Source organism: Heloderma suspectum, chromosome 5 (genome assembly GCF_057233095.1).
Source record: "Heloderma suspectum isolate Gila_16-S chromosome 5, 16-S_ref, whole genome shotgun sequence".
Taxonomy (NCBI): Eukaryota; Metazoa; Chordata; class Lepidosauria; order Squamata; family Helodermatidae; genus Heloderma; species Heloderma suspectum.
The window spans coordinates 217,101,319-217,128,942 of NC_139462.1; the positions used below are offsets into that span (position 1 = coordinate 217,101,319).

The 27,624-nt window shown below is 41.2% G+C and overlaps 1 protein-coding gene across 3 annotated transcripts in view; it reads left to right on the top strand.

Moving 5' to 3' along the window:
• PTPRN2 (protein tyrosine phosphatase receptor type N2) overlaps positions 1 to 27,624 on the top strand; it is a 1,142,627-nt gene that overhangs the window by 1,087,747 nt on the left and 27,256 nt on the right. For all 3 annotated transcript variants that reach the window (XM_084859285.1, XM_084859286.1, XM_084859287.1), the window contains 4 exons: positions 503 to 622; positions 6,693 to 6,859; positions 16,897 to 16,950; positions 19,363 to 19,427. In XM_084859285.1, the coding sequence (XP_084715411.1) occupies positions 503 to 622; positions 6,693 to 6,859; positions 16,897 to 16,950; positions 19,363 to 19,427 (406 nt within the window). The remainder of the gene's footprint in view (positions 1 to 502; positions 623 to 6,692; positions 6,860 to 16,896; positions 16,951 to 19,362; positions 19,428 to 27,624) is intronic.

The window sequence follows — 27,624 nt, forward strand, 5'->3', positions numbered from 1 at the left end:
TGACTGATTGTATTTTAACATGACAAGCAGCTAAAAAATCCAACCTAAACATCCAACCAGTATTTCTATTTGACTTTAGCATGGTAGATTTTAGTGGTATCTTGTTAATTACACGCACCCATATTGGTTTTGCATACAGCAAACAAATATGATGCAGCGGATGTTTTTTTAAAAAACACTATCCATTGTTTCTTTTGTAAATTAGGAGTGTGAAAGTGAAAAAGGACTGAAGATAATTCCAAAGAAAGGCATAGCATCTATTTAAAATGCATTTGAAGGAATTCTTTGAAGATTCTTTAATATTTCAAGTGAACATACAAAATATGATGCCAGTTTATCCAGAGATTTGGAAGCAGCTGCAGAGAAAAGTGTCTAATGAAAATGAAATACATTTCCTGTGAATGGAATAAATTTCGATTGTGTGTCTGAGTGCAGTAATTATACATGTCATGCAGTAATTAGGCAGTCACTGTGTGGCCACGGTGTCTTTCTTTGTCTGCAGATGGTCTGGGAAAACGGCTGTGTCGTTATTGTCATGCTGACACCCCTTGCTGAAAATGGAGTCAAACAGTGCTACCACTATTGGCCAGATGAAGGGTCAAACCTCTACCATATCTACGAGGTACTTAAACAAAATATCTGCTTGTAAACCTGACAGTAAGTGTGTGGATTGATTTCATACAGAGCAAAATATTGCTTAATGGGATTTGACCTGCAAACTGAGCTGAGGTCTACCATAAAATGCAATCTTGTGGTTCTTGAATCATTTCAGCTTCATTGAAAATTCTATGCATATCTTGATAGCATGGTTAGCAGAAAAGCAATTCTATGCAGATTCTAAATGTATATATATATGGCCAAAGAGGTTTACAAATTAGAATGCTTTCTTCCCAAGAATTTAAAATACAAAATACAAACAAGGAGGGAATTAAAATTAATACATTAAGAAAATACTGTCCCTATAAACATTTAACAGTAGCTGTAGGTTCCACAGCTTATCAAAAGTTGTCTTATTTAGATAATTAAACAAATTTTTATTTTGCTTTTTTTTCAATTCAGACCTATAGATGTACATAGTTATTATATCCCAAAGAGCAGATTAAACTCACGTAGCTACAGCAACATCTTCAGTCAAGAAAGCCGGGGCAGATTTCTCTTGTTCTGCTCACAGGCTTCGCAGCCCCCCTATAAGAGCTTACTATATCTGGCATTTAGGTCTGAGTTGGGTCTATGGTGACTGTAAAGTGAAGTTTCTGCACTTTTTCTTGCTATCACACCAGCTATTCATTTATTTAGGATTTCTATTATACCACATGTTTCTGAAGAGGCCTTGGCAGGGTTTATAACTGCACTTTCATCTTCATCTCTGCTTTGCTTTAAGTGTGGGTTGTTCAGCTGGTTATATTGAAACCATCACTGTGGATCTGGCTCTACACTCAGCAATTTGTTACTATATACAATTGTGTCAGATTTTACTTTGTGACACTTTTTTTTGCAAATTATACAGAAATGTTAGAGAAATAATGGCAATATGTTTTGAAACAACATGCTGCAAAGCTGCTGTTTATGCATTCCAGCTACCCATCTCCACATGCATGAGTCAAATAGCTCTAGCTGCTAGTCATGCAACAGTACACCGCAGCATCTGCTATGGGCATGGAGATGAAGCAAATCCATTGCTATGTCTTCCATGTGCAGAAACTTGCATAGGAATCCATTACACATGAGGAAAACTGTTTCTGCATGCTGGAGATGTTCCGCAAGCTGTGATCACAGTGGTCATACAGTTTGGATAGCTTTTCTGTCTCTCTAGGCTTTATCTATGTCTACTTCTAGAAGTGGAATGTTACCTGTAACTGTTTTGCTTCTCTCACATGCCAACTATTATTTTGTGCACAATCAGCTCAGTTTCAGGGCCATTTTGCTCAGATTCTGCTAGTGTTAAAGCGGGATATTAGCCTAAGATACATTAACTGACTGATTATATACAACCAACTCAAGGTAGAGTATTTGCATTTAGGGTGCAATCCTCTGTTGATAGTTGGCAGCCTCCAAAGTCAGAGGTGGCCAAGTATCCTAATGTAGGGTGGCCGGAGCATAGAGTTGATCCTCACTTTTGCACTCCAGTCACCCTGCACTTTTGCTAGACAGGCAATTTTGCCTGTCTAGCCACGGTGCTTCAGAGCAGGAGGGAAGGAGGCTGGGGCAAGCATAGGAACTGCGTAAGGCAGCTTCCCCGGTCTCTTCCCTGCCCCTGCCCCCTTTCCCCCATTTCAACGCTCAGGTTTTCAAGCATGGAGAGATAGCTGGCGTGGTTCTCTCTGTCCTGGCTATGAGGAGGAGGGGGCAGGGAGCCCGGTTTACTGGCTCCAAGGTTGGAGCTCTGTCTCTGACCCCAGAGCCAGTAAACTAAACAATCCTATGGCTTCCCAAAGGATTGCTCTTTCCTGCAGTCTTAGTAGGATTCAGCTTTTTATTTAAGCCTATCTATAAAGGGAGTGAATCCATCACAGTGTTTGTGCAACATTTGCAAAGCAATATTATTCTAGTATTTCAGGGGCATCACTTTATATTGGGAACATAGGATACTGTCATCCTGAGTCTGACCACTGGTCCATCTAGTCCAGTGTTGTCTACCTTTGACTGACCGTGGTTCTCCAGGCTTCAAGATGCCTAAAATTAAACCAGGACCTTATGTATAAAACCCCTTCATGGATCACTGCCTTGTTGTGGCGAAGGGGCTGGCGTAACTCAGTGAAGCCATAAGCTATGCCGTGCGGGGCCACCCAAGATGGACAGGTCATGGCAGAGAGTTCTGACAAAATGTGGTCCACTGGAGAAGGAAATGGCAACCCACTCCAGTAGTCTTGCCAAGAAAACCCCATGGAACGTATCACAAGGCTAAAAGAGATGATGCCGGAAGATGAGCCCCTCAGGTCAGAGGGTGTCCAATATACTACTGGGGAAGAGCAGAGGGTATTTCCAAGTAGCGTCAGAAAGAGTGAAGCGGCTGGGCCAAAGCCAAAAGGACACTCAGCTGTGGATGTGTCTGGTGGTGAAAAGAAAATCCAACGCTGTAAAGAACAATATTGTTTAGGAACCTGGAATGTAAGAACAATGAATCAAGGTAAGCTGGAGGTGGTCAAACATGAGATGGCAAGATTGAACATCGACATCTTGGGAATCAGCGAACTAAAATGGACAAGCATGGGTGAATTTAATTCAGGTGACCATCATATCTACTACTGTGGGCAAGAATCCCTTAGAAGAAATGGAGTAGCACTCATAGTCAACAAAAGGGTGGGAAAAGCAGTACTGGGGTACAATCTTAGAAACGATAGAATGATCTCAGTACGAATCCAAGGCAAACCATTCAACATCACAGTAATTCAAGTCTGTGCCCCAACCACTGATGCCGAAGAAGCTGAGGTTGATCAGTTCTATGAAGACTTACAACACCTTCTAGAACTAACACCAAAAAAAGATGTCCTCTTCATCATAGGGGATTGGAATGCTAAAGTTGGAAGTCAAGAAATCACCGGGATAACAGGCAAGCATGGCCTTGGTGTACAAAATGAAGCAGGACAAAGGCTAATAGAGTTTTGCCAAGAGAACACGCTGATCATAGCAAACACGCTTTTCCAACAGCACAAGAGGTGACTCTACACATGGACATCACGAGATGGTCAATATTGAAATCAGATTGATTATGTCCTTCGCAGCCAAAGATGGAGAAGCTCTATACAGTCAGTAAAAACAAGACCTGGAGCTGACTCAGATCATGAGGTTCTTGTTGCAAAATTTCAGATTAACTTGAATGCAGGGAAAACCACTAAACCATTCAGGTATGACCTCAGTCATATCCCTTATGAATATACAGTGGAGATGAGGAATAGATTTAAGGGATTAGACCTGATAGACAGAGTGCCTGAGGAACTATGGCCAGAGGTCCGTAACATTGTTCAGGAGGCAGCAACAAAATCCATCCCAAAGAAAATGAAATGCAAGAAAGCAAAGTGGCTGTCTGATGAGGCTTTACAAGTAACTGAGGAAAGAAGGGAAGCGAAAAGCAAGGGAGAAAGGGGAAGATATATCCAACTGAATGCAGAGTTCCAGAGAATAGCAAGGAGAGACAAGAAGGCCTTCTTAAATGAACAATGCAAAGAAATCGAGGAAAACAACAGAATGGGAAAGACTAGAGATCTCTTCAAGAAAATCGGAGATATCAAGGGAACGTTTTGTGCAAAGACGGACATGATAAGGGACAAAGAAGGCAGGGACCTAACAGAAGCAGATGAGATTAAGAAGCAGTGGAAAGAATACACAGAAGAACTATACAGGAAAGATCTTAATGTCCCTGATAGCCATGATAGTGCGGTCACTGCACTTGAGCCAGACATCCTAGAGAGTGAAGGCAGGTGAGCCTTAGGAAGCATTATTAACAACAAAGCTAGCGGAGATGACAGTATTCCAGCTGAGCTATTTAAAATCCTAAAAGATGATGCTGTTAAAGTGCTGCACTCAATATGCCAACAAATTTGGAACACTCAACAGTAGCCACAAGACTGGAAAAGGTCAGTTTCCATTCCAATTCCAAAGAAGGGCAATGCCAAAGAGTGTTCAAACTACCGTACAATTGTGCTCATTTCACATGCCAGCATGGTTATGCTCAAAATCCTGCAAGCTAGGCTTCAGCAGTATGCGAACCGAGAACTACCGGAAGTACAAGCTGGGTTTCGAAGAGGCAGAAGAACTAGAGATCAAATCGCCAACATTCACTGGATCATGGAGAAAGCAAGAGAATTCCAGAAAAATGTCTATTTCTGCTTCATTGACTACGCTAAAGCCTTTGATTGTGTGGATCACAACAAACTGTGGCAAATTCTTAAAGAGATGGGAGTACCAGACCACTTTACCTCTCTCCTGAGAAACCTGTACGAGGGTCAAGAAGCAACAATGAGAACCAGACATGGAACCGATTGGTTCAAAATTGGGAAAGGAGTACAACAAGGCTGCATATTGTCGCCCTGCTTATTTAATTTATATGCAGAGTACATCATGAGAAACGCCGGGTTGGATGAATCACAGCTCGGAATTAAGATTGCCGGGAGAATTATCAACAACCTCAGATACGCAGACGATACCACCCTAATGGCAGAAAGCGAGGAGGATCTAAAGAGCCTCTTGTTGAGGGTGAAAGTGGAGAGTGCAAAAGCTGGTTTGAAACTCAACATTAAAAAAACTAAGATCATGGCATCTGGCTCCATCACTTCCTGGCATATGGAAGGGGAAGAAATGGAAGCAGTGACAGATTTTATTTTCTTGGGCTCCAAGATCACCACAGACAGTGACTGTAGCCATGAAATTAAAAGACGCTTGCTCCTTGGGAGGAAAGCTATGGCAATCCTAGACAGCATAGTCAGAAGCAGAGACATCACCTTGCCGACAAAGGTCTGTCTAATCAAAGCTATGGTTTTCCCAGTAGTAACGTATGGCTGTGAGAGCTGAACTATAAGGAAGGCTGAGCGCCGAAGAATTGATGCTTTCTAACTGTGGTGCTGGAGAAGACTCTTACGAGTCCCCTGGACTGCAAGGAGGTCAAATCAGTCCATCCTAAAGGAAATCAACCCTGAGTGCTCATTGGAAGGACAGATACTGAAGCTGAAGCTCAAATATTTTGGCCACCTAATGCGAAGAGAAAACTCTCTGGAAAAGACCCTGATGCTGGGAAAGACTGAAGGCAAAAGGAGAAGGGGACGGCAGAAGATGAGATGGCTAGATAGCATCATTGATGCAATGAATATGGACTTGAGCACGCTCCAGGAGAGAGCACAGGACAGGAAGGCCTGGCGTGCTATGGTCCATGGGGTCACGAAGAGTCGGACACAACTGAACAACAAATGTATAAAAGCATGTGCCTTACTACTAAACTGTGGGTAATTACTCCTGCACAAATGTTTAGGGTTGGGATACAAGACCCTTTTAAGTTGATAGTGCTAAAAAGACTATTCAGCAAATAGCTTGAGCCCCATTACGTCACCATTACCGAATAGATCACATTTGGCAGATCGTTTTTAGGATCTCCCTTTGCAATTTTCATCCTATTTATCCATTCTTCCCAGAAGGGGTAGATGAGATTAAGCAATAATGGTTTGCCGAAGCTGCCCAGTGAGCTGGACAAGGAATGAACCTGGGCTTCTACATGCAAATCCAACCCTCTGTCTAACATTCTACCACATTACATCTTCTAGTGTCTGGAATTGTTGGGCTAATAATTTCTGCAAAGGATTGTGGTGCCGACAAAGAGCCAAGTAGAGGTGGGTTGGGGTAGCTCACATATACCTGCTGTTTAGCATCTGTCCTAATACATCAGGTAAACTATTGTGGTTAGAAAATATGTAATATCTGTCGAGTCCATCAGAGAAAATGATCAAAAATATGCATTTTTATTAAAATGAAGTAAATCTACCTACTATGCAAAAGTTTGAATAATTCCTAAATAGGATACTCTGCCATGACATATAACTAAAATAATATTGCACTTACTTATATTAGAGTCTACCACTTTTTAAAATGAAAGACATTCCCAGTGGGTAGTGTCCCTGATGCATATATACAGTTAGTATGACATTTTATGCTTTTACATTATATGCCTTTTTTTATTCAGTTTTGTACTTTTCATGTAACTCTAGGTAAATCTGGTTTCTGAGCACATCTGGTGTGAAGATTTCCTTGTGAGAAGCTTTTACTTGAAAAACCTTCAAACAAGTGAGACACGGACAGTGACACAATTCCATTTCCTTACTTGGCATGACCAGAAAGTTCCTGCATCCACAAGGTCCCTTCTGGATTTTCGCAGGTACAACACAAAGAGTTAATTGTTTGAAAGTAATCCCCAAGGTGAAGAGCAGTTACAATACAGGATGCCGCCTTAAATAACTGAGTTGTATGGTGACTTGAGTGCCACATAGATGCCATCTCAAATTGATGGCATGATGTTGGAAATTCAGATATTATCACATGTGCGAGCGCGCGCGCACACACACATTCTAGGTTGGATACATGCCCAGCATTTTGCATTTTAAAATGTCACATAGAAAATAATCCCACATAATAACATTGCCCTAAATCAATGGATACTTTTTAATGTTATAATTCTGCTATAAGGATGTTAATAGTGGAGTTACAGGCATATCTAATAGTGCAGATGTCTGGGATTCTGTATGTACGTAAATAATGGCATAGTGAGTTTTGAATACCATTAATGCACTAACTTGGAATCTAAGCTAACAATTATATTTATACATAAGTTTCTTGTTTACATTAAGTGGGAATGTGCAGTTGGCACAGTAAGGATGCTTCTTGTACAGCCAAGCATACAAGATTGGACTCACTGTATGCGTCTGCCTCCAGGTGCAGTGTATATACAGTCTTCCTGTCAAAGTCATGCAAACCTGTGTCCGGGTTTGCACGACAATGTCACTTTGCCCTCCTTTGGGGGCATCCAGCAATCTGGACATTCACACATGCATCACTCATACTTAGACTGCATGAAGGGTCTAACTAGAAGGCTAAAGGTGGTATGGGGTCCTGATCGTGGGTAAGGAAGTAGGAGAGTTTTAAAGCCCTACCCAGAACAGAATCTTGTATTTACCAGGTTGTTTTCCATGCGTTGGAAGGGAGCAAGCCTCAAGTGACCAACCCAATTCCTATTCCTCCTTCCCAGACCCCCAGGATATAGATAGATGGGTGTAAAGCTCTTAGGAGGGCAGAGGCACTATGGGCTCTGCTTTGCCAAGGGCTGGGATGTAGGTTTCCAGCCCCCACATGTAAGGAAAACCTTTTTGTCATGTTTCAGTGTTTCCCCACTGACCATATGTTGCCTACCTCTAAAGACACTTCACATAAAACAGTACTTCAGTAAATAGTTTTGGGCAATGGGCCAGTATTTCTTTCTTTTATATCCCAACTATCTAGGTAGGTTCTGAAACTCCAGATTGTGCATTAGCACTGTCCTTCACACTAAGAATCACTCTTAAGGCTTACTAAGCTGTTCTTTAGCAAAGTTCATTGAACAGTCCATACTGGTTCAGTGGAATGTGCAAATTGCAGTAGTGGTCATACTCATGACTGAACAACAACAACAATCACTAAAATATCATATAAAGTGCTTTAAATTAGCGCATTGTAACTTATGTCATCAACATTCACACTGCCAGGTAAAACAGATAACTGGTCTATATGGCTTGTAACTGTCCCTCAAAAAGGGTTTGCAGGATGATTCCTGTTATGACTGCAGTCTATATAAAGACACAGAGTTGGATCCAGATTAGCTTGCCCTTAGTTCCCATTTTAATCAATGGGATTTAAGTTAGGATTAACTTTTCACATTGATCTCAGTAGGACTAATTGCAATTAACTTAGTCTGGATCCATTCCATAGTCATCAACCTGGTTTGCACAATCGCTTGTGAACCACCCTCTGCATGCTAGTCATGTGTCGGGGTGGGGGGATTAATATAATTCCCCTCAGCAGCGCAGCTTGTTGTGCTGCGCAAACCCAGCCAGGGTGGCTTGTTGCCATGGATAACAAACCACCCAGAACCCATGGGCTGTTGTAGGCCATGATCGTGCAAACCAGGCCATCAAGTTGCTTACATTTTTTTACAGTACCAGTATGACAGGCGCTGCCTTCTGTTGCCGTGTTCCATTTACCCACTCTCCTCCTAGCAGGGTTTTGCTTGCCTGAGCTGAATTCTAGAGCTATTGTTTATATGCAGAAGACCAACATTAGTATATGGCAAGAATTGGTTCTTGCTGCAGTCAATGACAGGTAAAATCCACAAGCCTTGGATATGTAGTAAAATTCCATAGGGAATAGAAGGCTGCAGTGGTGATAGTATTAGAGGTTGGAGGGAATGGGTAGAATCTGGCTGGTTTTAAAAGAAAAGAAATTACAACTGTAATCTACAAATAGTTTGTGGCTGTGCTTCCTGTCAGATAGCCAAATGCATTGTTCTAGTATGACTAGTTTATTTTGATTTTTTTTTTCATTTACAACTATCCACAGGTATTAAAGGTTTGTTTTGTTTTAAATATAGATCCATTTTATATGTCTTGTAAAACTCCTTCTTGGGGGTGGGGGTGGGGCATCTTTCACATACCAAAAGCCATTTTTAAGGAATCTTAGTTTCTTGGCAATCTTAACTTTCATGCCAGTAATAGTATTATTGAAACAACAATAAATACTCAGCCACCTCAGTCATAATATTTAATGTTTTACACTTTCAGAAAATTAACATTTGTGATCAAGTCCTGAGAACAAGCATCAAGAGAACTACAGATTCTTAAAGTGATATTTGCTAAGTGCGACACCTATCCTTTTTAGATGTCTATCTTTTGATGTGCATCCAACATGTTTATCTACAAATATATATTTATACATGTGTGTATATCTATATACTCACATACGTATGTATTTATATACATACATATGAAGCTACTTATATACACAACCAATCCTCTATTACTGTAAGTCATCACCAAGAAAAATTGGATTCCCCAAATTACCTTGCCCCAGAGTCTGTTGAAATACGTACATTTTTCATTCCAGCTGAAGCAATTTTTGTGAGACACTGAAAACAGCAACCTTACACTTCCTTTGTTCCTCTGTATTAGACAGTGCTTCAGATGATATTGTGTTGAGTAGGTGAATTAAACCTAGGGGATTAAAATTTCTTGACTACTAGAAGTATTGTGCGCTTCAGGTATCACTTGATGAATGAAGGCAGACTTTTCTTCCCTCTGTAAGCTTAAAATATCGGTGCAAAATGCAGTGCTTGAAAGGTGAAGCTGCTGCTCCTCAAAACACTGGTCAGTTTTAATGGTTATAGAGTCCTAATTTTATTTTGCGCAATAGACAAGCGTTTTAACTCTGGACTAGCTTGTTAGTCATGCACTGATAATGTGTAATTAAATATTTCTTGGGCCCAGAGGGAGCACATTTACACTTTAAAGAGACACTGCTAAGCTAAAAGATAATTAGCATCACATGTGAGGGCTTTGCTTAAAATATATATTATGCTATCACTGCTTGCTGTGTGCAATGGCATTTACTAACACTGCTCACTTTAAAAATGGTCAGATTCTTATTTTGCCAGCTAATTAGCGGTTGCCAGTGTCATTTTTGTGATGTTGCAGCTAGTAATATAAGCCCAGTTGCATAGTCACAAAAGTGATCATTGGAAACTGTGACTCTGCTGCGGGGACAATGTGGGAACCCCCTTTTCTGAACCTCTAACGACCTCTGACCTTTGCTTGCTGATGGTTTGCATGGTGATTTCTTTTCCATTCAATGAGCCAAGGGTTGGTTTGTATTACTAATAATTCTTTCCTAGTTAATTCTTCCTCTGTGTGCGTGTATGTATGTATGTATTTTATTCAAATATTAAACGTTCAGAAACTTTACTTATGCATTTTTACTGGATCTGAAAGGGCTAAACTTTGAATGAAATGACACTGCTATGTATGCCTCAATATTTCAGAACTATTTATCAGTGAAGCTTGTTTAAAACAATTATTTTCATGTGCTTTCTGAAAGATGTGATGGCGAAGGTGTTTGAAAAGGTGTCAAGTAGAAAATGGCAAACTAAGATAACTTGCCAATATGGCTGCTTATAGGAAAGGGATTTTAAATGGGTCTATTGAAATACTGGGAACACAAATGTGAAAACAAATTACTAACACCCCTAGCTAGTTCTCTTAAGAGGTAAGGCTACTTCAGTCAGAGCTGATTAATACTTTACACGCCCCTGGGTGTACACTGCTGCTTGCTGTATAAAGTGTGAAGGGGAGATGGAGATCCCCAAACACACAAGGAATAAAACAGCTATCCCAGGGAACTGCAGCTGGCTACAGCATTCACTTGTGTTTGGAGTCACGTGATACTTCCTATGTTTAACAGCAAATGCCAATATACCTGTGGTGTCACACGAAGTGTAAATTGGCTTTCACTGTGTTGGAAAGAGGGACTTCTAATGGGCTGCCAATTGGAAAATGAGAAGTCTTTCTTCCAGAGTCCTATTTATAAAACCAGCACAATACTATTTAAACATAATGACAAGGAAAGTATTAGTCATATAAAAAGATAAACTATTCAATTTTTAGAGAGTAGAAAAATACAAAGCCATTGGCTTTGCCTGCTCGTGTTAAGTTGATTTCAGACCATATTTAGTGTTTGATGATCCCCATACTTTAAGAAGGCTGTATTATGCAATTTGATCAAACACTTAGCATTATATGAATGACAGTACAGATGTAACACTGCTGTCGTCAAACCATGGTTTGACAGTGGGAAACACCCTACAAGCTCACGGCTATTCCCTTTCCCTCCTTCTCCCCTTTTGCATGGAAACAACTACCCTGACTTTCAGTTTTGGAGACAACTATGGTTACTGTTACCTCTGCCCTGCTGTTGTTAGAAGTGGATTTGCAGATGTTTGGGGATCAGATAAGTAGTGAAAACGATATGCTAGGCTGGGAACCAAAGAACTACTTTAGGCACATCAAAAGGCTTGGCCATGCCCAGTTGGATTTTTTACTTCTTTTTTCTTTTTTTACTTTTGAACAGCAGAGTCTCTTCCAAATTTACAAATTGCTTTTGGAATGCTCCTCACTTTTGAAAGCAGCTTTCCATATCGCATAAGGGAGAGCTGTTTGAAAACAAAAGCCCAAGGTCCCCTTCGGGCACATGGAACTAATTTTGCAGTTCTTTGGATTTATGCCATAGTCTGGATATGCTTTGTCTGAGTGTTACTGCTTTTAAAATAGAGGGTGATATTTAGTTCTGAGGTATGTTCTGAAGATTGTTAGTTATAGTAAGCCTCCAAATATATTTTGCAACACAGTAAGTTGTTAAGTTCCAAGTGTCATTAGTGAATATATATAGCCCAATTCACATACTTAAAATAAAAATAAAAATCTGGATTTAAGGAGAACTGGATCTCCTTTTGTTGTATGTCGCCGTGTGAGGTCTATGGTCTAAAAGGCAGCATAAAAATAAATACATAAATGTGTGTTCTTGGATTTCAGTTCTAGACAAGTAACATATTTAAAATCTATCCCTTAAACACTGACACTTTATTATTAATCATTAAAGAGCATTTTTAAATATGGACAGTAGTTAAGATCTTTAGCTTATTGTTTAGCCTTGCAGCAAGTTTGTAAGGCAGATAAGTAATGCTCCTTTATAGGTGGAGAATACTTTATAGGTGGAGAACACTAGCAGAGGGAGCAAGGCCACCAAATGAGGAGGGGGAAAGTAAATATGCTTAGTTGGATGTTATTTCTCTGACGTTCTCCAAAATGGCGTGAGGCATGCCTTGCTGAAACCACACTGTTCCCCGTGGTGTCAGGAGCACAGCATTCGCTCTCAATCTTAAATACAGTGGGGCTGGATCCAGATTTAGTCATACTTGGAGTAGACCCATTCAAAATCAATAGGACTTCCCATCTGTAATCAGTGGGACTTAAGTTTTATTATTTCAAATGGGTCTACTCCAAGTACAACTGAATCTGGATTCAATCCAATTACTGGAAACTAAATTTCAATGGAAGATTGTTTAGCAGTGCAAATTTGTTGTCGCATTAACATAAGAGGACCAAATTTATTTTTTACTCCCCCACTGCTTCCATCACTGCAGTGATGTGGGTTTTCTGGAAAATACTGCATTGGAAGATTTTCCCTATGCAAATTAGGGTAATTTGCATCGGAAAATTTTCAGTCTGCTTGGGAAAATTTTCTGATAGCCCAGAGAGTTACTTACATTGAATAAACAATAAGGGTAAAAAAAAAATACCCCATGCTATTTCAAATACACCACAGTATTTGACCTGAAATATTTGAAGGAAAAAAATTAAAGCACACTTAATGTGATTTAAATGTTATATTATGTAAAATTTCTTACTGGAATACTTGTTAAAAAAAGAAGACAACAGTAGCATGCACTTGCTTTACATTGTTTAAATGTAAGGCAAAAAACAAAGGTACTGACAAGTGTTCATAAGCTAATTCAGCCTCCCCCAACCTGGTGCCCTCCAGATGTTTTGGACTACGTCTTAGTCATCCCTTAGTCAGCATGGGAGTTGTAGTCCAACATATCTGAAGGGCACAAAGTTGGGGGAGTCTACACTAATTAATTTTAGCAACCCAAGGAATAGTGCAGGATATGCAGACAACCACTCATCTATTTCAGCAGAATTCAAGTCTCCTTCACTAAGGTTGTTGGGGCACCTTCAATTTCACTGTCACTATTTAATAGTTTCGTTTTACTCCGAGACATATATGTATTTCAAGGACATATATGTATTCTATCACATACTTGCTAGGGATAATCACTTGAAAAATAATCACTTGAGGCACAGGTGAACTCAGTGGCACGGAGCACTTTTTATCAGCTTAGGCTGGTATACCAACTACGCCCTTATCTGGACAGAGATAGCCTAGCTACAGTTATCCATGCTCTGATAACTTCTCGTCTGGATTACTGCAATGCGTTATACGTGGGGCTGCCTTTGAAAACGGTCCGGAAACTTCAGCTGGTCCAAAATAGGGCAGCAAGATTGTTAACAGGGACTGGCCTGCGAGCTCATATTACGCCAGTACTTTTCCAGCTGCACTGGCTGCCAGTCCATTTCCGGGCCCGATTCAAAGTGCTGGTGTTAACATTCAAAGCCCTTAACGGCTTGGGGCCAGGTTACCTGAAGGATCGCCTCCTCCCATATGTGCCTGCCCGGACCTTAAGATCATCAGCAGCAGCCCTTCTCTGTGAGCCCCTGCCAAAGGAAGTGAGGCGGGTGGCTACTAGGAGGAGGGCTTTTTCTGTTGTGGCACCCCGGCTCTGGAATGAGCTCCCTAGTGAGGTTCGCCTGGCGCCTACATTGTACTCTTTTCGGCGCCAGGTGAAGACCTTTTTATTTTCCCAGGCATTTTAGCTTTCTAAATTTTTATCTTTGCTGTTTTAAATCTGTATTTTAAACTCCTGTACTGCTGCTAGGTTTTATTGTGGTTGTATTGTTATATTGTGGTTTTAATGTTCTATATATTTTAAATTGTTTTATTGTGTGTTGTTTGGTTTTAGTTTTTGTGAACCGCCCAGAGAGCTTCGGCTATTGGGCGGTATAGAAATGAAATAAATAAATAAATAAAAATGTTAATTACAACTTTGACACTGCCAAGCTTGCCTAATATTGTATTTGCAGTTGGCATCCATTTGATATTACTAATGAATACATGAAATGGAAACATTTCTGTTTCCAGAAATTTCTGTTTTCATTTCTGTTTTCATTTGCAGAAAAATAAAGCACTGGAAAAAATTTCCTCCCTACATCACTGCTTACATGTTTGATCTTTTTCTGGCATTAATAGCAAGATATCAGGGGGTGATCATATAACTGTTGTCTTTCTTGTGTTGATGTACAAATACTTCTTTTTTTTAAGGATTTTTTTTACTGATACTTTGCTTGAAAACAGGAGCAAAACTGTATGGTTTTGCTCTGAAATAGCTTTTTTCAGGCTATTAAAGTATCTTTCAATCTCATGCCATTTATGTGCAGGTGTGAGGAATAGAAAGAAGTGCCCAGATCCAACTGGGGTCACTTATGTGTGCAAAACTAGGCTTCCTCATGTATTGTTAGCTGGGTAAAGAACTGCATGCACCAAATGGGTTCTGTGCACCTGGTTCCCCTTTCCCAATTCAACAGCCAGGGCTGTGTAAGCAAGCATACCCGCTTCATTTCCTCTTTCTTGCTAAAAAGCTAATTGATAAGATTTTAGCTTTTGAAAATGGGCATTACTGTTCTGCTCACACTATCTTGTGTAAAAGTGAATAGATCAGCTACAGATATAGCATGCATTCTAGCTGATACAGGTTTTACATTAATTTGCCTTACACGTGTTTTTATTTTTTTATTATTATTATTAAGTTTATTAATCGCCCATCTGGCTGGTCACCCAGCCACTCTGGGTGATGTACAGCATACAATAAAAGAGTTTAAAACAATAAAATTCTACAATAAAAACATTTTCTAAAATACCCTAACCCACCCCAAATGTCTGCCTGAACAACCACGTTTTTAATGCACGACGGAAGCTCATTAAGGAGGGGGCATGACGGAGTTCCCTAGGGAGGGAGTTCCACAGAGTGGGGGCCACCACAGAAAAGGCCCTCTCCCTTGTCCCCACCAGTCTAGCTGTCCTGGCTGATGGGACAGAGAGAAGGCCATCCGAGGCTGATCTTGTTAAGCGGCCTGTCTGGTGCTGCTGGAGGCGCTCCTTAAGATAGGCTGGGCCGGAACCATATAGGGTTTTAAAGGTCAAAACCAACACCTTGAATTTGGCCTGGAAAACAACTGGTAACCAGCGCAACTCCTTCAGCACTGGAGTGATGTGATCTCGCCGGCGGCTGCCTTTAATCAGGCGAGCCGCCGCGTTCTGTACCAGCTGCAGCTTCCGAACCATCTTCAAGGGTAACCCCACGTAGAGCGCATTACAGTAGTCTAAACGAGAGGAGACCAGGGATGTACTACCGATGGGAGCAGATGGTCGGGAAGGAAGGGGCACAGCCGCCGTATCAGATGGAGGTGATACAGCGCTGTCCGGCTCACAGCTGACACCTGAGCCTCCATGGACAGCTGGGAGTCCAAAATGACCCCCAGGCTGCGGACCTGGTCTTTCAAGGGTAGCCGTACCCCATTCAACACCAGGTCAACATCCCCCAGCCTCCTCTTGTCTCCCACCAAAAGTACCTCGGTCTTGTCAGGGTTCAGCTTATTCCTCCCCATCCAGCCACTCACCATTTCCAGACATTTGGACAGGGATTCTACGGCCAACCTTGGTGAAGATTTGAATGAGAGGTAGAGCTGCGTGTCATCCGCATATTGATGACACTGCACCCCAAACCTCCTGATGATAGCCCCCAGCGGCTTCACATAGATATTAAATAGCATTGGGGAGAGGATGGGACCCTGTGGCACCCCACAAGTGAGTGGCCACGGGTCCGAAACCTCCTCTCCCAGTGCTACCCTCTGGTACCTGCCGGAGAGGAAGGACCGGAACCACCGCAATACGGTGTCTCCAGTGCCCAACCCCTCCAGGCAGTCCAGGAGGATACCATGGTCAACGGTATCAAAAGCCACTGAGAGGTCGAGGAGAACAAGGAAGGAGCATTCACCCCTATCCAGAGCCCTCCTCATATTATCTACCAAGGCGACCAAGGCCATTTCTGTCCCATGCCCAAGCCTGAAGCCTGACTGAAGCCTGAAGAAAACAGAGAAAAAAGCACTTTTATTGTACTGTGTGAAAACAGTTTCTTTGGCTTAAGTTAAGAATTCAAGAGGAAGCAAGCATATACACGCTCAGAAGTTCATTTTGGAGCTGTCCAATGTGTTTGGATGAATGTTTGCATGATATACCATATAAATAATATGGGGAGAGTATGTCTTTATGGTGATACTGTGTGTGGATTTGGCTTAACCTAACATAGTGGGAATGGAACAAAGAATTGGTTTGATAGCAAAACTGGTAGTGTCTTCTAAGGCTGCTATTATCAAACTATGTACATTGGCCTAGGGCAGAATCCACTAAGCACTGTGCCTTCAGCGAAATCTTTTTTTATTCCAATGGATCTTGTGTAGGAGCAGTGTTTGGAGGATTGCACCCGTTGTCCTAATGGTTTCATCAAGCCTGCATTGAGAGAACTGCTTTGAAGATTATAGCCCATTGAGTTAATCTAGCCGTCTTTTGTTGGGTTATGAAAAATCTTTTACTTTTGACTGCAACCTGTGCAGATAACTACCTGATAAAGTAATATATTAATGTCTATATTTGTTTTTATTTCAGAAAAGTAAACAAGTGCTACAGGGGTCGTTCATGTCCAGTAATTGTTCATTGCAGGCAAGTATAATTTTAAAGCCAGTCTCAGAAAGGCTAATAAGGAAATCACACAAACAGTGCCAAATATGTAAATAGTCCTGTACATTAATTTGCTAGAAAACTAAAAGCCGTCATTGTTCTGATCAAACATGTTTACATTTTCTGCTGAGATGAGTTTCTAGTAAATGTAGAGACTCATCATACTTCAGATGGAAAATCTGCTTTCTTCAAGAAAATATATTTGTTGCTAAAGTTATTCAGAATTAACCAGTCATGTCTCATCACCACCACCACCACAAACATTTTCTTCTTCGGCTGCTGTAGAACTGTTCACTAAGGGCCAAACTACACGTTCTACTAATCACACCAGTTTAGCTGACACTATTTTTCTTTACTTTCACATAAGCATGTGTAGTCCCAATCCAGACTGGGACCATGACGCTTTGGGAGAGGAGGGTTTAACCTCCCTCCCCCCGCCATTTAAACAAACAAACAAAAAACCCCTGCAAGGGGGGTGGTGGAATTTCAGGGGGGGGGAGGTAGGTGGAGCTTAAACCACCCTCTCCCAAAGCGCCATGGTCCTGCTCTGGATTGGGACCTCACATACTAACTCAAAAGTAAAGAGAAATATCAGTGTTGACTTCCCTGATGCAATTAGTAGAATGTGTAGTTTGGCCCTAAGGCTCTCAGGTTCTGCACAGGAGTAACCCTGTATCTTCAGTATTACCTGCTTTGCAGGCCATTTTACATATGTTTAAAAAGCTCTCAGACATTTTTCACAGAATGCAGGCCAACATATAATTCATGTATGGAGACCATACTATATGCAGTTCATAGGTGATGTGGTGTGGAAGACTCAGAATTGGGAAATTCAGACCGCCTTTACTTGTGGTCTTCTCAACTGTGGTTTTGTTAAAAAAAAAACCCTAACAAGCTATTAGGGAAGAGAGATAGGCTTGAGACTAAGGAAGTCCTAACTAGGAATACACCTCTAACAAGTATATTATTTAGCACTCTGACAACAAGGAATGCTTGGTAAACTAGTTGAAAAATTGCTGCAGGAAAAAAGAACACATGGATTGTGGTTTATCACCAGAAAACCATGCCAGTTTTGAGGCTCAGTTGGGTATGAACTCAGGGAATCATGCTGTTTTCCAGGCTCCTGTAAAATTAACATCTGAATTTGCCCTTAGTGGCACAGCTTATTTTGCTATAATTGGGAAGACACATGTGGTTTCCTATTTTTATGTAAATTATTTTGTTCATGTCACATAGCTTAAAAAACAAAAATATTTCTTTATATTTCTTCTGTTGACACTAAACCCCTTGCCTTATGATATTCTAGCATCATTAAATCTGTGGCTGAAAAATCTGAACTAGAAAATTATACTTAAATCAGAATGCATTCAAAATTATAGTAGTGTTATGGTATCTTCTTCCCCCCCAGTCCTTCAATAATTTCTGCAGGTAAAGACAATTACAAAAACAAATCACTTCAAGTGATCTGACTCGCTCTCTTTTAATGCAAGCATTGCCACAAAAGCACCATGCTAAAAACTCGGGAAAGGGGTAAGAAAAATTGATTGCTTAAAAATCTTAATAATGTTTGCTAGCAACAGAGACACAAATCATTACATTGCCAATTAGAAGCTGGCCTCTAACAGCAATGCAAACTGCATTCAGATTAGAGATCTTGCCATCCTCACACTTCTCAATCACAAATCTCCCAAAAAATGTATGTGTAAAAAATATGTTTCAGGAGATGCATGACTTTTTTTCTTACTGCAACGTCTTCTGTACTGAGGTGAAGGGAAAAAAATAGCTGGCAGCATGTCATTTTTTTAATCCAAGCCCAGGTGGCTACTATCCAATTACTTGGCAAGGAAATAATATGATCTTTAAATAACAAAAGATTTTTCACAGTATAAGGAGAGGCAGGTGATTGAAAGGTCAGCTTGCAGAGCCATGAACGTTCCTGTAAGCTCAAACACCAGAGAGAGCAATCATTTGAAGATGCTGTTTTGTGCTTTGGATTTTCCCTTACAGGACTAGTTTAGTTTTACCTGCTCTTGATCATGGATATAAGGTTCTCACTTCATTACTATTTAAAAATATTGGGGCGTATTGTTCCAAAATAAGGAAATCTTTGTCTTTAAAGAAGTAAATTCATCTTGCAAAACTAGCTCATACACACACACACATAAATACAGAAAGAAACACACATACACGCTGCTATGCATGTACGGATGGTTCATTAAAGAAATCCTTCTTTCCCTCTCCCCTCATCTAGTTGTATATCATCCTTCTGTGCCCCCTTTACCTCACCTCAGCTCCCCATCTTATACTTCCAACATCACATTAACAGTAGCTAGATTTGTTGGATTTTTGTGCACACTGAATTGATTGGGGGTTTTTTTTTCCGTCTGTTTGTAGTGATGGTGCAGGAAGAAGTGGAACCTACATCCTAATTGACATGGTTCTCAATAAAATGGCCAAAGGTGAGAATCAAAAAGGGCTATTGCTTTTGAGTTCTGAGATGTGATGGTGTTGTCATGGCAACGTAGGCACAATATTCACAGAAGGGCCTCAAATAGATTAGAGGCAAATTTTACCCTTGCCTGAATGTCCTTCGTGCTTTAATGTCCTCAGTGATTAAAAATGAAGGAAAATTACAACCTCTGAAGCTCTGTATGAATGGATCTTATGCATGTGTGGTTGGAAAGTACAAGATTTGTACTGTTACAATTTATATAACTTTAATTGACGAAAGGGTGAAGTACACAGTAAATATTTAGTGTTGCTTCAGTTTGTAGGAGTTTGTCTCTACATGTGTTACATATCAGTTAATGTTCACCTGACCATAAATCATGTTCAAGGACTTCTCCTGAAGATGGGCAGAAAACTGAAATAAACAAGTTGAACATACCTTGACCCTTTGGAATATTTCACTCTTTGTTTTGGATATTATTTTCTCTACCCCCTCCTCTTTTCCTTTTATATGAGTACTTTACTCAAGCAGGGCCTTTCCACAGTATTCAGCTGTAGTCATTTGCCTGATCAGTGACACTGCAAAACCTACATAACAGACCACCAGAGCTTACAAGATAACTTTATTAAGCTGATAACATAGAATAAAACCTTGCCTTGCTCCTGTGCTTCTGACAACACGAATTATGCAGGTGAAGTTTTTATCAGCACTTACCTCTATGGGTAGAAGCCAGTGGGGTGCTTACACCCCCACTGATTCTCTTGCACCCCACCAATTCCCATCCACAAGCAGCCCCTACTGCTTGCGGAATGAAGATTTCGTGCTTCCGGGGGCAACCGGAAATGAGCAAAAACGCTTGTTTCTGGAATGGGGCAGGTCAGCGGAGCTCGCATAAGGGAGCTCCTCTGACCCGTCCCAATCAAAGAATGAGCATTTCCACTTGTTTCAGGTCTTCCTCTGGGAAGAGTTAAATGTATGTTGTGCAAGCGGTGGGTGCCATGTGCGCAATGGAATTGGTAGGACACACCACTTGCACAATGGAATCTATGGGGCATAAGAGAATCGGCAGGGGATGAAAGAGCCCCATTGGATTCTGTCCAGTGCTAGGAAAAGCTTTACCTGCTTAATTTCTGTATGTCAGCCTTCTGTTACACACAGAGGCAAGGCCAGGCTTGGAGGAGATCATAATGGGAATGTTTAGCATTGTGCTGGGCTTTTTTGCTGTACATTTAACATCCCCAGGGTAAATATGGCCCTCTAGGCCAAACCGTCTGGTGCACCCCAATTAGCAGCCCTGGAGGGAAAAGACGTAGATGGTAGTCGGGTTTGACATCAGGCTGGATGTGGGAACAGATTGGGGCCTTGGCCTTGGTCAGAGTGGTTCTCCAGCAAAACTAGTTGCTGACCAGGGTTGTACATTGTATCAAATGGCTCACAATTTTATCAAATGATAGATACTTCCTCTTTCTACACTTGTGAACCTTTAGAACCACTTCGAAATAAGGCAAATAATACGTTCAGAATTGGTCAGAAGAAAGGCAATATTTGCAGCCAATAATTGCCAATGATGACGATATGAGATAGGTGTTATGAATTCATGTTCAAGCAATAAATACAATGAAAATACAGGCAACAAAAACGAAAAATACCACAACAATGCAAGAAGACCAGAAATTAAAAGAAAAGGGGGAAATGCAGTTCCATGTGATTGCTTGGTCACTTTTATTACGACAAACATGGTGTAATATTTTTCTGCCACACGTTAATATTTGTGGTAAATGTTGGGGTCTTTTGAAGTGGTAGGGTTTTCCCACATTGTCATATGCATTAGTAATCCATGGCTGGTTAAATGGATTGATGCTGAAAGCTATAGATTGCTAGAATAGTCTTAAAGAATGGCTTGTTTCCTTTGCATGTTCTCCATGGATGTCACAGTTCCGAGTGTTCATGTACTCTGACATATTAAATATTTTGCAGTCTGCATGAGGTATTTTAGGTTTTCAAATGTTCTTTTGTTTTGGTGAACTTGAGGTTTTTTGTTTACCCTAGCAGTAATACCATGATGACTCTCATTTTTGTTCATGTTTTGTGTGACAACGGGTTGGTGTGTGTGTGTATGTTTGCATATAAGTGTACAATTAATCTTAATTTGAATGCATGAAGTGAACTGTGGGGATTCTCTTTATTTCACAGGGAATGTACTCATGTGTCCATAATAGATAATCCATTTAAAATTAAACAGGAAATGATTGATTGAAAAATTACATCCACATAAGTTCCTCATCCTTGTCTTCAAAGCACTCCATGGCCTTGCTCTTCCTTATCTTTCCGCTATTATATTCAGATGCATCCCTTACCATGACCTTCCATCTCCTTCAAACAACTCCATCCTTTCTCCGTTGCTGCCCCTATATACTTCCTATATACTTCCCATATCACCCATATGATGCTAACTCCTTCAAATCCCTCCTTTCTGCGAAGCTTTTGGCACAACCCCCTTGTTCCCACACTGAACTGTAATTAAGGGCCAAACTAGCCATGTTGCTGAATGTATCATTAGTAACTATGTCTGTGTATATTTAAATTTAACTGTGGGTGCAGGCAAGCAAATTTTCATTGGGACCATACCATGCGAGGAAGGGGAGGCTTAACCCTTCATTTCCTTGCTTGCAGTTCTGATACACACACGCCACACACTGCTCCTATTAGCCCTGGAAGGAAAGTTCCTATTGACACCACAAAAAGAATGACAACTCACATATGCTACCCTGAGACCCTTGAAGAAAGAAAGAAATAACATTCTTCTTGAGTTGTACTGTTCAGAGAATAACAACTTCCTTTCTGATAATGTAGTTTGTATGATAGGAGTTCAGCAGTACCAAAGAAAACACCTATGAATATTGAAAGATGAAGCTGCTGTTTATATATTTTCTGTGTAATAGCTGTCAATGTTGAGGAATGCTTTATCCTCCCCTATCATACCTGCGGTGTGGGCTGCGGTGGCTTAGTGGTTAAGACGCTGAACTGCAGACAGGAAGGTCGGACAGCAGTTCGAGACCTGAGTGCTGCGTGACGGAGTGAGCTCCCATCTTCAGTCCCAGCTTCTGCCAACCTAGCAGTTCGAAAGCAAGAAATTGCAAGTAGATAAATAGGTACCGCTTTGGCGGGAAAGGCAACAGCGTTCCGTGCACCTCGGTGTTCAGTCATGCCGGCCACATGACCACGGAAGCGTCTTCGGACAGCGCTGACTCTTCGGCTTAGAAATGGAGATGAGCACCACACCCTAGAGTCGGACACGACTGGTTGGGGACACCTTTACCTTTTTTACCTTTTATCATACCTGCACTCCACACCATATGGTACCAATGGGAGCTTTCCTTCCAGGGTTCATAGCAGCACCAGGAAGACAGTTTTCACTGGGACCACATCAAGGGAAGAGAGGGCTAAATCTCCTCCTCCCAACCACATGCTGATGTGCTAATGTAATTGAGGAGGTATTCCTGCTGTTAGTTAAAAAAAAAAAAACACCACCACCACGGTTTGCTGATGACTATTTAGAGGCTCATCTAGTTTGGTCTTAAATACATGCAACTGAAATAACAGCACATTTCTTCCACTGTTTACCCCTGCTTCCACTTTCTTCCTCTTCTGTGTTTCTCCTGTCTTGAATTTTAGATTGTAAGCTCCTCAGAGCAGGACCTGTGCTCTGTAAAACACCATGTACACTGATGGTTCTGTATAAACAATAAATAAATGGAATCCAGTGCAAACACACCCACAGTATAATTTTAATTTTAAAGACTTTGGTAACAGAATAAACCATCTACTTTTAACAAAAGGGGGGGGACCAGGAAGTAGTAATAAAGCACTGCATGCTGGGATAGGTAGAATTAATGCCTTTATTCCATAGGAACTGAACAACCAGCTACATTGTCCTGTTCTAGACCGAGCAGAAGTCCACGGGGATCAATACCAGGCAGCATTGGCAGGGCAGCAAGGAGTCAATGCAGGAAGTTGCAGCATCCAGGAGAGCTCCTAGTGAGCAACTTGCCCCAATGAGGTCTGAGGGTGGACTGAAGCCTTGTATGCTGCAGTTGCAGACTCCACTCTTCCCTTCAGAATGGAAGTCTTAAAGGGACAGGCTTGTAGCCTAGCACTCCTCTCTCTCTCTCTCCAAGAGCTCATGCCTGGAATGCTGCTGGCGTTGGCACATTGACTCCCTGGAATGTGGTTCTCTTGTAGATGAGGGTGCTGGTCCGGTGCTGGGGCTAGGCTCAGGGGTCTCTGGAGGCTCGGGCTCAGGGGTCTCTGACAGTTCTGCATGGTGCTCAAACCTGGAGGCACCACTGGATCTTTGGCCTCAGAATCCATGTCACTGCTGGACACCAGGGTCATGACATACAGTCATCTGTATTGCTCAAATGGAGCACACATTTAAGAAACAAGCTTCCTTATATTTCGCACTTGATAATTTGTTTTTCTGTATTTACTCCTTGTCTGCATTGGTTGGAAAGGAACATGCATGTGATGAGATTATTAGTCTCGCAAACTGAGAAGGGAGAAACAGCAAGTCTCGTCAGGGGAGCCCAGTGCTCACCAAGCTTTACAATCTTTATTATAAACTGCCCCGCACATTTTGAATTGAAGGGCATTACAGAAATGTTCTAAATTAAATGTTGACTTAGAAGTAAATCCCACAAGTAATTATGATTGGGATAATGTGTAGCCTTAAATTAAAATGGAAATGAAAAAGGTGAGGTGAATCCTCAAAAACATGTTTTTATAGCATTTCTTGTATGTGAAGATTTTCTCTGAACAAAGGCCAGATGAGTAACTTAAAAAGAAAAGTATGTCTGTAGAGAACTGGTTTACAACCATTTTACTTTTCACCATATGCTCTTGTTTTTTGCCTTTTAAATCTTGTTCCTTTACTGGATCCTTTTTACTAAAACCTTCTAGTTAATCGTGTTCAATTTTGGGGGTATAATGGAATAGTCTAACACTGAGCTGGAGTGCTGTTCTACCATTCCATTATAAACATCAGTATGCACCCTGTGTGTGAAAAAGAATTGTAACCTGAAGTTATGTGTGGCAGCAGATGGCTAGTCCCTTTAGGGCAGGACAGGGAGGTGGTGAAATAAATTCAGACATAGACTTGGATGGGTTAAATAATTAGCCACAACTTTATTGGTTCAACTTGGAATAGAGTTGGTGGGGACATAGGGCATGGATCCGTTAATCAGACTACCCACCTGCAGTCGGATCCCATCAACCTGGCCCGCCTGCCAGGTGCCTCACTGCTGGGGGCAGGAGTCAGAGGCACACCCCACGGTGCAGACTGTTGGTATGGCCCGGATTGCAGCCCCACGCTGAGCTGCATCTTAGTGCCACACCCGCTCATGGTCCCTTAAGGGGGACCCCCTCTTGAAGGGGAAATGGGGTGCCCAATCCTGTTCCCCTTCCCAGTAGATCCAGCCCAATGCCTTTCATGCTTACAAAGTTGTGACTTAGAACTGAAAGTTTTATAACCACCCTTACGGTTATACTTGTCAGTATAATTGTAAGGCCAAACAAATCTAAATATCACGAGTTAATATTCTTGCAATGGGGAAGGCGAAAACCCTGCTCACTGGTGCCAATCTATGTGCAGATAAAATTCCTTCCCAGCCTTGTTGACCGGCGACTAACCGTAATCCATGGCAAGAAATTAGTTAACCTGGAGCAGGTGGGTGGGTGGGCAAGTCGGCGTCAGCAATGCTGAAGCCACGTGGGAGGCCCCACTCTTAACAGCCTCTGGCAGACTAGAGGGGTCAAAGTTTTCCCTCTAGTCTGCCAATAAAGCCCTCTTCCCGCCAAACCAATTCAGCCCTGATTGGCTCCCTGCTTCCCATGTGGGTACACACATGGCGCTGCTGCCATGGCTCAGCTGCCCCCTCCCTGCCTCCCCATCGCGACTGCGCGCCACCACAGCATTGCTCCCCAGGTAAGCCAGGAGCTGCATTTATGATCTGCATGGACGCTCACGGTATTTTCTGTTTTGGATTAGTTAATGTGGAGTATAATGGCGTAGCCATTTTGCTTGTCATATTACACTATAGTATTATGCTGGGATATGTACTCAAGATGATGCATTCTTGGTTAATTATTGCTGAAGTGCACATTCATCACTCTTTTGTTTATGTGATCAGGTTACTGGGTAGTGGTAAAAGGATGGAACTATAGCTTGTGAAATTTTTGTTTTCCCAAAATCTAATCTGTGTTAGACCTGTCCATGGAAGAATTCTGCACTCCTGGATCCACCCCTTATACAGCAGTAAAATTCCTGGGTTGGATCCAGACTTAGTCAACATAAATCAATGGGACTTCAGTTAGTCATGTTTTCAAAGTTCAATGAATTGATCGTGTTTGTGGGATAATATCTGAAAAATGTTTCCCCACTGAGCAGACATTTTTTTGGTCAATAAATTAAGGGTGTTTTCCACATAGTTCGTAAACATAAGTAAAATGTTTCACTGAATCAGCCTTTGTAGATGCACCAGTATGCAGTCTTTAGTTATGTAGAATTATTAAAAAGATTTGTATCCTGAAAGGTGGGATATAAATAGCTGTAATTAATTAAAATCTGATTCATGTAATGAGGAATTCTGCATAGTTCAAGGGTGTGCATACAGGGACATCTAAAAAGTTGATCCAGTGATCAATAATGCGTTTTGAAACCTTTATAATGCTTTTCTGATTACTGATGATCCTGAAAGACTGGTATCTGGGATGAATTCAGATGCAAGAGGATTTGTAATATGGGATGCAGCTTCACTCAGGCTATCTACTCAAGATAATTGAATATAGAATGATAACCTCGAGCACACTTTTATTTGCCTTATCAAACATTCTTTAAAAGTGATTAATTTTTCCTGTCTCCTGTATCCTCTGTGTATGACTTGCAGTGCCTCACCCACAATTTGTCAACTGGGTCATGCTGCTACACTTACGCAGATATTTCTGCACAGAGTTTTCCCTGTTTTCACGTTTGAAAATTCGCAACTACTTGAGAATGTGGTAGTCATTTTTATTTTTAGTTCTGGCACCATGACCTTGCCAAGCATAGGGGTAGCTTTTGTTCCCCACATATTCACAAGCAGCCCATGGAATTTGGTAGTCCTGGGAAAATAAGCTAATTTTATGCATATCTTTTCCACGCATCATATTGCAATTTTTTTCCATTTTTTTTCTAAAGTTCAATGAACATGTTTTTGCATTGTGCAAAAGGCATTTCAGCTGCTTGGAATGTTTGAATTTCAAGTGGGATCTTGATCTGTCTAAATAAAAGTTACTGTGTAGGGGGAGAACAGATATGCCACCTCTATTAGACATTTGTTAAGCTCATTTCAGTTTGCAGCAACAAGAGGATGAAAGCAAGATTGGAAAATATATACAATTTTGTTGCATAGAATAGTAAACAAGAAGCATTTTCTAGTTTCATGCTTTCCACCACTTAAGAGAAGGATTGACTTTGTTACAAGAGCTCTAAAGAATGCCATTTATTGACTCCATTGTACCATGTAATGTCAAATTCCATTTTAAGTGTGGGCTTAGTGTTGCACAATGCATGACAAGTCATGTGAAACTGGCCAAAGAAAAGAGTTGCAGGGTTTTTTAGATTGGTCAACCCCATTTTGTTCTTGACCTGTTCCCCTCTGCCATTGGGGGTGTGCAATCTAAAATCCCTGACCTGGCGCTTTGGGCAGTTTAAATGAAAGATCAAAGGGCAGAGCGGGCATCTCAGCCATGCTGAGGTGGGCCTTTCCCAGGCTGTCACACTGTGAGGCAGCCAAAGGTTTTGTTCTGACAGGAATCTAGGCCTGGTCTGTGAGGCCTAGCTCTCCTTTGTCTGGCCTGAGAAGTTTGAGGCCCAGGTTGAGGATCCAGTGTTCATCAAATGATCAAAGGCCTGAAGTCCAGGACATGAAATCTTTCTTTCCATTTCCTTTTCTTAAAGAATGAATTGCACAAGTACCAAAGAATACCATTGCTATTGCTTTTCTGTGATGCAAGCACTAACTTTAGAGTCCTTCAGTTCTAAACATAAAAATGTAAGTGCACTTTCAATCCAGGCCCAGCTGCAAGGCCAGCATCTGCTAACATGTTTTACAAAAAAGGCCATTAAAGATTAAGGCCTTCAGGTTTTGTTTTTTAAAAAGGTCTTTTAA